General features: G+C 45.2%; 1 protein-coding gene across 6 annotated transcripts in view; it reads right to left on the bottom strand.

Annotated features, from left to right (window-relative positions):
* The window catches only part of CABIN1 (calcineurin binding protein 1), a 148385-nt gene that overhangs the window by 116858 nt on the left and 19177 nt on the right, over positions 1–12350 (bottom strand). For all 6 annotated transcript variants that reach the window (XM_016187153.2, XM_060195252.1, XM_060195245.1 and 3 more), the window contains exons 4-8: positions 11062–11175; positions 8075–8209; positions 6297–6477; positions 2386–2515; positions 856–1005 (exon numbers count right to left, since the gene is read on the bottom strand). In XM_016187153.2, coding sequence (XP_016042639.2) covers positions 856–1005; positions 2386–2515; positions 6297–6477; positions 8075–8209; positions 11062–11175 — 710 coding nt within the window. The remainder of the gene's footprint in view (positions 1–855; positions 1006–2385; positions 2516–6296; positions 6478–8074; positions 8210–11061; positions 11176–12350) is intronic.

Raw genomic sequence — 12350 nt, 5'->3', positions numbered from 1 at the left:
AGTAAAATAAAGTATCTGCATATCAGATCTCATTAAGGGGTTTGATTACCCAAGCTCTAAGACAATCAATATAAACTTGTTCATTCTTTCTTTAAAAACTTATTTACTGGGTACAGAGAAATCAATAGGGAAGGTGGAGACAGAGAACTGACTGAAGTACTACTTCACTGCTCATGAAGGTTTCCCTCTGCAGGTAAGGACCATGGGCTTGAACCCTTGTCCTGTGCATTGTAACATGTATGTTCTACTAGATGTGAGACTAACTGGCCCCATTAATGCTTTTCTTTTTTTTTAACCAGAGCACTGCTCAACTCTAACTTATGGTGGTGCTGGGATTGAACCTGGGACCTGTGGCTATGCAAAGAGACATTCATGCCTGAGGCATCATCCTACTACCTCCTCAGTCCACAATAACTTGTTCTTTCTGGGAGGCTTCTCACAACTATGGACCTCTCAGGGGCTATGCTGAGGCCCCTCCTTCAGCATGGGCTCAAGTCTGTGAACCCAGACCTCACATCAACTCCAGGCTTGCCATTTACCATTTAGCTGCTCTGAGCCCCATTCTGTCCTGTCAATGCTTGGCAAATGCTCACTTTCTTCTCCCCTCTGGGTGGGGTGGAAGGACTGGGAGTATAGGAAGGGGCAGTAGAGTGCTTTCAAGGCAGGTGGATAGAATAAAGAACTGCAACATCAAAGAGGAACTTATTTGGGAGAAGGCTGGTCTATCTGAACAGTCAACATTAAGCTTGCACCCCAACCATCTGCTCCACCAGGACACATCAGACCTCAGAGTCTCTTTCTCCTGTGCAGGGCCCACTAGTCCACCCAGAATGTCCAGAAATACAGGTTACCTACGTGAAAAAGGGAATGGGCTGCACCAGCTTCAGGTCTGGCTCTTTCTCCCTCACGGTCAGCGCCTGCCTCTTCTTCCGTAGCCCTAGGGCCTCATCTACAATGGCCTGTGTCTCAGTCGCACTCACTGACACATCATGGATAGACATGTCACTAAAAGCAAATAAGACAGGAAGAAATTACAATGTTACAAGCTAGAATCAATAATGCAATTTTACAGCAGAGATGCGGTTAATACCTTTAATCTGTATTAATGTCTCTACAAATAAAATAACCACTTAAGTCTGGCCTCAAAGGGACAGTAATTAGCATTCTTTATACACACAGACTAGAAATGAGTAATACCCTTTGTTCCTGCTACAATTCAAAGTTGAACAAAAGGTTTCATATCATGTAATATTAGTAAAGCTACATGATAATAAAACCTTTTCAGTTACTTATAGAAAAAAAATTTTTTTTTAATTTTAACCACCCCATTATGCCCATCTTAACAAAAAGTCACCAGACCAGTTCACTCACTAGTCTATGATTTCTTTAAATTATCTCATTGCCCTCTGATGGATAAAGAGAAGGGCAGTACCTTCAACCCCTGGCCCTACCACAGACTGTCCCTGACACCCATGCTGCCAGTGGGGCTCTAGCACAGAGTCACTGGCTTATAGGTTCATCTGCTTATCTATCCAAAGAAATGCATGCCCTCAGGATAGTTATGAATAAAAGGCAGAGTCTTACAAGGAATGGACACTAAGACAAATAACCACAAATTCTCCAACATATGAGACCAGGAGCCAAGGGAATACTAGAGAGCAAAGCTGATTTGGCTGGAGAGTTGGAAGAAAGGGAGTAGCCAGGGTGTGGAAAGCTTCATGTGGTGACCTTGAAGCTATAACATTAGAAAAAAACAATAGTAGGAGGGGGAGTTAGCATGACATCTAGACAGGTAGGAAGCTGGCACTCCAGGGCACAATGGGAGCCAGAGAGCAGGGGTAGGGCAGTGGAGCTGGCATGAAGTCTGCCACAAACCAAGGGTAGTTCTCCTTAAAGAGAGAAGAAGAGCAGGGGAGGAGAATTAGGGTGTCAGACTGTAAAGGACTGCCTGGGCAGTGCTATGGAGCATACGATCTGTCTTAAAGGCAAGGGAGGCATGGTGCAGGGTCAGGTTTATGCTTGGGACCCTGAACTTGAGCAGCATTCAAAGAGAAGCCATGGCAAGGAGAATGTTAGGTGGCGAGGAAGGAAAGAAGACAGCAGACTACCACAAGCAGCCAGAGGAAAGCCAGCGAGGTAGTGGGAAAGAAAGGCAGCAGACAGCCAAGGAGGCATGGGAAGACCAGCCACTGGCTGAGTAGTGAGCAAGGCAGAGCAAGGCTAGCTTGCCAGGCAAGATGCCCCACAGAGAGTGACGCACAGGGGCTTTGCCAGTCACCGGTGAGAACCCCACATGACAGGTGCAGAGACCCCTTAATAAAAGCACCAATCCCATGGGGAACTGGGCAGGTCATACAGAACAGTACAGGAAGCAGCAGCACCCACCATTTGAGAAACATCCTAAGGGAGTCCTTCCGGAGACAGGGCTGCTCCTCAAAGATCTTCTCCTTGAGAACCAGCCCTTTGCTGTAACGGCAGTCTTTCTCCAGGGCTTTGCAAATGAAGTACAAGCAAGCTGGCAGGGAAAGAAACAACACGACTTCTGACAGTGCTCTCCAAACCTCTGCCCTGGCCAGTTAACACCAAAAGCACCCCCACTCTGGAATTAAGGAATGCACAGCAAACATCAAAGGATAATTCTAAAAATAATACCACCCCTAGTGGAAGGAGCAAACCCAAAGGGAGAGAACAAACTCCACAACCTTTCTGCTGAAGCAAAGACCTTACACTGACCCAGGGTCCAGCAGCTCACTTCCAGACCAGTTCAAAAACACCCTTCAGAAAAATCAGGAGATGGAATTGGCATATTGCACCAAAGTAAAAGACTCTGGGGTGGGTGGGTGGGGAGAATACAGGTCCATGAAGAATGATAGATGACATAGTGGGGGTTGTATTGTTAAATGGGAAACTGGGGAATGTTATGCATGTACAAACTATTGTATTTACTGTTGAATGTAAAACATTAATTCCCCAATAAATAAATAAATAAAAGGAGACACAAATAAATCAGACTGTAAATGAAAGAGGAGATATCACAACACAAAAAAAAAAAAATCAGGAGAGTGGCAAGACAGCTCACCTGGGTGTGTGCCTGCTTAGTCACGCACGTGGCCCAAGTTCAAGCCTGGACCCCACTCTGCTGAAGAAAGTACTCATGTCGTGGCTTCTTTCACTCTCTGCCCCCCCTTCCCTGTCTCTCTATCTGAAAAAGGTAGCACAAACCAGTGATGCCCCAGACATCAGTGCCCTACTGACCCCATAGTCATGCTCAGTTATGGGGATCTACAAGGGGAAGATTTCCCAATCCATGAGCTGGGTTACTAAGCTACTGCTATGCCTCCAGTGGCTGAGAAATATGCTCACTGATCAGATGAAAGGCCACAACACAGGTCGAGGGAGAGGCAATAGACACCCAGACAGTGTGACTGCTTTTACACATAAAACCATTTCTGTTTTTTTATGTGTGTATGTTTTGTTTTTTTATTGGCACCAGTGTTATCACTGGGGCTTAGTGCCTGCATGACAAATACACCACTCCTGGAATCCACTTTTTTTCCCTTTTATTTGATAGAACAGAGAGAAATTGAGGGCAGAGATACAGAGAGAATAAGAAAGACACTTGTAGACCTACTTCATTACTCATAAAGCGTGCCCCCTGCAGGTGGGTCTGCGGGCTTGAACCCGGGTCCTTATGCATGGTAACATATGCACTCAACCATGTGTGCCACCACCCAGCCCAGCTGGCATTCCTGTTTCTTTTACTTACCTGTATTTTCCCTTTTTTTTTTCTTTTCCCTTTCTTTTTTAAAAAACTGTTCTAATTTTTTTTTTAAAGTAATTGCTTACCACTGAAAAGATGCCCATTATTCATGTCAACAAGTCTCCTCAAACCTACCATTTGGGAATCCTGTACCAGCTCTGGCTCCTCCAGCAGTGAAGAGAATAACAAGCAAACTAACACACAGAACACAGGATTCAGAAAGCAGAGCTACAACGTGAATTATGAATGTCTCTGGGATCTGTAAGCAAGACCAGCCTTTGTCAATGACTGCTGTGAACACACAGGAGAGCAGCACAGTGCAGCTGAACTCCCAGGCCTTCTCTGCTCTGACAACTGGAGATACCGGTGTGCCTTGCTAGAGCCCTGAGCTCCAAGTACAGGTGAACTCTAAGTTCTGTCAGGATTAACCAGAAAATTCTAGCAGGAGCCATAGGGTGGTGAGGAAGAAAAGTCAAAGCAGAAGAAGGAGGTTTGGGTGTGGAGGGCATGGCGGGGGGGGGGGGTGTCCTTCTAGTACAATGACAAGAGAGAACATCATCTTCCCACAAGTTCAACAGGGACCACATGTCCTACGGCATGCAGGCCACGCAGCCTGCAAGCAAGGAGGTGCCTGTGCAGTGCCGGGAAAGCTCAGGAAGCTCTGAGTGGTCTCGGAGGAAAGCTGTGGGCACCCCTACCCGCTCGTGGAACTGGACTGAGCACACTGCTTTTACTTGGTGGGTGAAAGGATGGTCACATCTGTCTGTGCTCCCAGACACACGCAACAGTCCAGTCCTCCAAGTCTGCTTTTCCCATAAGAACTTGACTTTCTAAAAAAATACTTTATTGATTTTAACAAGAGAGATACAGAGAAAAAGACCAGAGCACTACTCAGCTCTGGCTTCTGGTGGTGCTGGGATTTCAGAGCCTCAGACAGGAAAGTCTTACACAACCATTAAGCTATCTCCCTCCAGCCCAAGGAATTGACCTTCCCAAGTGAGCTTCTCCCACTGAGAGAAAGGAAATGTTAACGAAACCAAGTTGCCAAGGAAAGAAGGCAGAGCACAGATTTATCCACATCAGGAAGGAAGAGCACCCAAAGAGACTAAATACCTCAGGAGGAAGAAACTGCTAGAATCAAAACTGTACCTCACAGTGACCACCATATCCTGTCAGGGCTAGTGAAAACTGAGCAACCACTAGAACTAACACATAAATCCATAGGAAAAAGTATATAAGAACAAAGCAGTACTATTCAAAAATTCAGACTTGAAAATAACCCTAATGTGTAAACAAAAAGTGGTAAAATTATATATATACAAATAATAGATGGTTTAAAAAAAAAAGTCTTAGTAAACACTGCACCCAGCACAAGAGTGCTGGCAGAGAGGAGGCCCATAGCCAGGGTGCCACGCTGAGTAAGTGCATACCATCTGACACCACCAGGAGGGGGCTTCAGGGTGTTAAGGACAGGAAGGGCTGGAAGCAGCCACTTTCTGGAGCTTTACAAATACTCTGTGTTGATATGTCTCCTGTACACAAACTGACAGACCTCAACTCTGTGCATTTTAGAGAGAGAGAAAGAGAGAGAGAGAGAGAGAGAGAGAGAGAGTGTGTGTGTGTGTGTGTGTGTGTGTGTCCTCAATTAACTGGTTGTGGGGAAGGAGGAACAGAGCACTCTACCCTGGTTCAACCTGTTTCTTTCTTTTTTTTTTTTTACCAAAGCTCTGCTCAGCTCTGGCTTATGGTAGTGCCAGGGGTGGAACCGAGAACCTCAGAAGCTCAGCATGAATGCCTTTTGCATGACTACTGTGCTATGTTCCTGGCCCCTATGTATCTTTTTAAAGAAAAAGGAAAAAGTATCTCTGCAAATTGGCTTCCCAGGCTTAACCCTTCCAAGTGATATCAAGTACTCATCAGCATGCTCGTCCTGGCAGAACCAGCCTGCAGCACATTTCTCAAGTCCTAGACCCTTCCTGCACTCAGAATCCTCTGCATCCCAAAGAAGCTGACTCTCATAGCAATCCCAGAATACCTAATCAGTGCCTCTCTCGGGACTGGCCACTATAAAGGGCAGATGTGTTCTCTACAGAGCAAAAGGCAAGGCTGGAGCCAGGGAACTAGAAAGCAGAGTGGAACTCTCTTTCTCTCTGGTAGACCCCTTTCCAGTAGCCCAGATGCTCACCAAAGGAACAGGAAATCTCAAGAGGGAGAGAGATCCATGGCACAAAAAGGAATTGAGCTAGTCTGTGAACTCATCTCTCATCAAGTTACAGAAATTATCTTTGGTATAGGATGAGATAATGCCAGGATGAAATGTCACACCAAAGGAAAAGCCACTAATAAAATATTCTGTTTATTACTACAACGTACTAAATAAATCTTAACTGAGTCAAACAGAATAACGTACAGATGCAAAGACGTCTTCATTCTCCGTGAGCAGTCCAGAAAAAGTCCCTTAGGGTGAATTGGGGCATCCAGTTCTCTCTTTTCTAAAACATGAGCACTTGAGAGAGCACACAGAAGTGTGACTCACTTGTATAATCGCTTAGGGTGTACAAGACGGTGATGAGGTTGTCCAAGCAGGGCCAATGATCAGGGTTGCACCGCAGTCCTTCCTCAAATGCATGGCGAGCCAGGGGGACCCGGATGAGCCTCAGGGCCACATGTCCAATCTTATACCAGAGGTTGACATCAGTGGAGTCCAGCATGACTGCCTGGAAGGAACATAGGTGGAGGGTGCAGTCAGTTGCTCTCTCACTGAGCAGGCCCTGTGGTGAAGGCAAGGGCACAGCACCAGCCCAGCCACATAAACTGCATAAGCCAACTCATCTAGCTCACAACACTTGTTGCCATTTTTTGTCACTCAGAATATCTGCATCCCTTAGTGAATGGGAAGGAAAGACACAGATTTAAAGAAAAATTAGTCTTGTGGGATTCTAGACTCAAGAGACATCTTACACCCCGACACCTGGATTCGTAACAGCACAATCCTGGGCATCAACCCTCTCAACACTAAGACAAGGACAAAGACACCTTACCTGCAAAGTGGCATGAGCATGCACATGGAAGCAGTGCATCTGGCACACTGGTGACAATGATATAAAAACAGTGGCAATACTATTATGTACAAGTACAGGGTGCCAGAAGATTTACATTTCTTTTTTTTTTTTTTTTGCCTCCAGGGTTATTGCTGGGGCTGGTGCCTGCACCACGAATCCAGTGCTCCTAGAGGCTATTTTTTCCCTTTTGTTGCCCTTGCTGTTTTATCACTGTTGTGGTTATTATTGTTGTTATTGATCTTGTTGTTGTTGGATAGAACAGAGAGAAATGGAGAGAGGAAGGGAAGACAGAGGGGGAGAGAAAAATAGACACCCAAATACCTGCTTCACTGCCTATGAAGTGAACCCCCCCCCCCCGCAGGTGGGAGGCAGGGGTTTGAACCAGGATCCTTATGCCGGTCCTTGCACTTTGTGCCATGTGCGCTTAACCACTGTGCTACCGCTTGACCCCAGAAGATTCACATTTCTTAGCATTTGTATATACACCAATTCATTGAATTTTTAATAACCACCCTCTTTTTTTTTTATTATTTACTTGTGTGAGAGAAAGAATGAGAGATGAGGAAGAGAAAGGGAAAAAGCCAGAACAGTGACCAGCTTGGCATAAAATAGCATCAGGGATTAAACTTAGGGGCTCAAGCATGACAGCTGATACCCTAGCAGTCTGAGCTTTCTCCCCCAGACCCTACTACCTGCTTCCATGTTACTCTTTCTAGACTGATGTAGACCTAGAGACCCAGAGATATTAAGCACCTTGCCATGATCATAACTGCAGGAGTGGAGAGAAAAAATTTACATGCAAGCCCCTGCTCTGCAGGTCTCTCTGGACTTGATACCATCCCTCACTGACCAGGGCCTCACACACTAGTTTGCTGACACAATATTACAGATCTTCTTTTCATGGGCCACAGAGAGAGCTCACCAGGTAGGGCATGAACCTTGCCAGGCCTGTGTCCCAGGATGGAGCCCTGGCACCACATGGGGGTGCTATGGCTCTGGAGGAAGTTCTGTTGCTGTAGTGTCTCTCGCTCTTCTCTACATATATATGTGTATGTGTACACATCTATCTGAATGAAAAAGGCACCCCATAGTAGTAAAACTGCACATACACAAGGACCTAGTTGTAAAAGAAATTAAAAATATGTAAGTAAAAAGCAATACAACTTCTTTTCATTCAACAAGACCAAAGCTCATCACTCCCACCAAGAGCTTTCAAACACACCAGTGGAGCTGGGCACTGTCAAAGCCTCACCTCCAAGTAGAATTCCATAGCTGTCTCCAGGTCCTCTCGCTGTGCTGCCAGCTGGGCCAGGTTCTTATATGTGGAGTATTTCAAAATCAGGCCAGGGTGTTTCAGTCCCTCTTTCTCATCACCAGATGAAACTGCCTGTGAAGAAAACAAACAGAGGAGCAGAAGTGCCATCAGTACTCAAGCCTCAGAAGGCTATCAGAATGACACCAAGCCTCCAGGTTCAGCCTCTGCCAAGAACTGTGGGTCAGTCTGGTGCCACCTTCACTAAGAAATGAAAGTGCTACACCAGTTGCTCTCATAAAACCCATGAAACTCTAGGCACACAGAGAAGAAAGGCCAGACTACCTGCAAGTTTTCTTGCAGTCTGGACTTCAAAGAGACATAGGGAACCCAACCTATCACTACTATGAAGCCTGAGAGCTCAGTCTTGGAGTCAGGACCCTACCCCATAGTATGGAGACAGGGTGTGAAGAGGCTGTGAGGGCAGAGGGGAGCAGCAAACATGGCCTGGAGTTTCACCTCAGGCAGGAGCTAAATCCTACAACAGTGAGAACTAGACTAGGAGTTAAGAGAATGAGTTATTGATTTTTTTTTTAATATTTATTTATTCCCTTTTGTTGCCCTTGTTGTTGTTATTGATGTCGTCGTTGTTGGATAGGACAGAGAGAAATGGAGAGAGGAGGGGAAGACAGAGAGGGGGAGAGACAGACAGACACCTGCAGACCTGCTTCACCGCCTGGGAAGCGACTCCCCTGCAGGTGGGGAGCCGGGGGCTCGAACCGGGATCCTTACGCTGGTCCCTGCGCTTTGCGCCACCTGCACTTAACCCGCTGCGCCACCGCCCGCCTCCCCGATTTTTTTTTTTTTTAACTACTCACATGAAAAGTTACTTTAAGGGCGGGGAAGACAGCATAATGGTTATGCAAACAGACTCTCATGCCTGAGGCTCCTAAATCCCAGGTTCAATCCCCCACACCACCATAAGCCAGAGCTAAGCAGTGCTCTGATGTTTCTGTGTGTGTCCCTCTCTGCATCTCTCTCAAAAATAAAAAAAATAAAAATAAAAAAAAAATAAAGTTACTTTAAAAAGTTAATTATCTCAAGAACCTCTGTTATATAAAGACAAGAAATTCTACACTAAATATCACAAGAGAAAGAAAGTGAGCCAACAGAGCATACACATTATAAACTTATTTTATGTAAAAAGTTATTTCACATGGGAGTCGGGCAGTAGCACAGCAGGTTAAGTGTACGTGGCACAAAGTGCAAGGACCAGCCTAAGGATCTTGGCTTTAGCCCCCAACTCCCTACCTGCAGGGGAGTCACTTCACAAGCAGTGAAGCTGGTCTGCAGGTGTCTATCTTTCTCTCCCCGTCTTCCCCTCCTCTCTCCATTTCTCTCTGTCCTATCCAACAACAACAAAACAAGGGCAACAAAAGGGAATAAATAAATATTTTTTAAAAAGTTATTTCATACAGCTCTTAGAAAACCTTACATCTTCTTAGAAATTGATTAAGAAAAGTACTGGCGCTAGAGGATAAAGTTGAGGCAGTCAACAGTAAAGACCAGAAAAAAGAATGAAAACAACATAGGAAAAAAAGGTGGGGTGAGGGCGTTGGGGGGGACATAAGTTTTACTTGAAAAAATAATAGGTGAGAACTCCCACAAGTCAGGAAGCGGAAAAGAAACCCAGATCCAGTCCAGGAAGTTCAATGAAATGCAAACAAAAGAAATGCAAATAGACATACAACAAGATGTGTCATTATTAAAATGCTGAAGGCAAAGAGAAAGAGCAAGGGAGATGGGTGGTAGCGCAGTGGGTTAAGTGCAGATGGCGCAAAACACAAGGACTGGCATAAGGATGCCGGTTCGAGCCCCTGGCTCCCCACCTGCAGGGGAATCGCTTCACAAGCAGTGAAGCAGGTCTGCAGGTGTCTATCTTTCTCTCCCCCTCTCTGTCTTCCCCTCCTCTCTCCATTTCTCTCTGTCCTATCCAACAACGACAATATCAATAACTACAATAATAAAACAACAAGGACAACAAAAAGGAATAAATAAATATTTAAAAAAAGAATATTGAAAAGATTATCAGCACATTCCTCACTGAAACTCTACTGACCAGAAGGGATGGCAGGACAAATAAAAAGTTCTGAATGGAAAAGATCTCCACCCAAGAACACTCTACCCAGCTAGGTTACTTTCAGGCTTGTAGGAGAGAGCAAGAATTTCTCAGACAAACAACAGTTAAAGGAATTAATTCATCACCACCAAGCCAGCCCTGCAACAAATACTAAAGGGGCTTCTATAAGTGAAAAAATGAGCCCACTCAATAGTATTAAGATACCTGGAAAATGTCATAAAATGGCAATAAATTAGTTTATGAATATGTTTACTAAACATCAATGGTTTTAACTAACCAATCAGAAAGCAGAGAGTAATGAGATGAATCAAAAAGCAGAACCCAACCTTTGTTGTCTACAGAGCTACAATGATAAATACAGGTCAAAAGTAAAAGGCTAAAAAACAATCATACAGGTAAATTGGTAGCCTTAAAAAGGAACAGTCATACCTGTATTGAGAGGCAACAAGAGACAGGGATAGACATTTTTTATTTATTGGGTAGAGAGAGTCAGAAATTGAGAGAAAGGAAGAGACAGAGAGGGAGAGAGACATAGAGACATAGGTGCAGCACTGCTTCATCACTCACAAAGCTTTCCCCCTGAAGGTGGGGACTAGGGGCTTGAATCCAGGTCCTTGTGTATAGTAACATGTACACTCCTGGTCCCTGACACAAAGTTCTTGACATGACTCTAAAAACCTTCCTTGGAGTCAGACAACCTCAAAAAGCACCACAAAGTTGACAATCTACAGCTGCAGAAGCTGAGGGGCAGGGGCAGAGAGGGGAAATAATGTCCCCAAGGTTACCCAGTAAAGCAGTAGGAGGGCAAAGGTCAGAGCCTGGGCAGCCAGGTCCTACCAGTCCTCACCTCTCTCAGCAAACGTGCCTCCAGGAGCTCATGGTAGGCCTTGGCGGATTCCTCAAATCGGTCATGTTTCTGGAGGTCCAGGGCCTTGTGATACAAGGCAAAAGCCTCTGCTTCCTGTGAACCAAGACAGATGGTATTTTTAAGAAGGACAAAGATTTTGCTTTTTTTTAAGCTTAAAGTATAGACAAGGCAGACAACAGTGAAAGGTCATGTTAACTGTCGACTATAGTCTCTGTAGTGAAAACAATTCTAACATTCAGTCTCCCAGAAAATGATCATAGAAGAGGCCTTAGGAGCCTCAAAGGAAACAGAGTATTGCACACTTACCTGAATGAAAGAAACAGCAAGGAATACAGAGACCCAAGGGAGAGTCAAAACATTGCCAAGGTTATGTACCCAGTTGATCCTTTCTGAGGGAAGTCATCCCAACCAGGGAAACCCATAGCTCCTGCAAAGTATGGATGGGTCCCACTGATTCCTACCCACCACTCTGCCATAGCATGATAGCAGCCTGGGGAAGCTGAAGGCCTTCTTCAGGAAGGAGAGAAAACTGGACAGAGCAAGCCCCACTGACATTCTGTGAGACTAAGTGCCAGCTGTCCACAGATTTTAGAGATCTCTCCAGATTGTCTTGGTTTTTCCTTTGAAGGGGGAAGGTATATGCTTATCTTAGTGAAAACTATAAGAGAAGCAAATCCTTGTTATACAAAGACAGGACAAGGGAAAAGAGATGGAAGAAAGGTAGACAGGTTGAAATGGAAGTGATGGGGGAGTTGGTCGGTAGCGCAGCAGGTTAAATGCAGGTGGAGCATTTAAAGCAGAATCCAGCATAAGGATTCTGGTTTAAGCCCCCAGCTCCCCACCTGCAGGGGAGTTGCTTCACAGGCGGTGAAGCAGGTCTGCAGGTGTCTATCTTTCTCTCCCCCTCTGTCTTCCCCGCCTCTCTCCATTTTTCTTTGTCCTATCCAACAATGACAACATCAATAACAACAAGAAAAAAAAAAAAAGGGCAACAAAAGGGAATAAATAAAATTTTTTTTAAAAATGGAAGTGATGGCATATCTATAGTCAAAGGCAAGATGAAGAATTTGGAAAGCTAAGGGTGCAGCTGGCTCCCTCACTGGCCTTCAGCAAGCCCACTCAAGCAGCTAGAGCCTCCTGACACTAGAAAGTGAGGGCAACATAATGGGAGCCAGGAAGTACTATTTGCCATTGACCTGCCACCATCTCCCGGGTATGTCAGCTCCCAAGCCTGCACAAAGCATGGGCTGCATGGGAAGCCAAGCCCA

Source organism: Erinaceus europaeus, chromosome 1 (assembly GCF_950295315.1).
Source record: "Erinaceus europaeus chromosome 1, mEriEur2.1, whole genome shotgun sequence".
Classification (NCBI taxonomy): domain Eukaryota; kingdom Metazoa; phylum Chordata; class Mammalia; order Eulipotyphla; family Erinaceidae; genus Erinaceus; species Erinaceus europaeus.
This window is presented reverse-complemented; position numbering and strand designations above follow the sequence as displayed.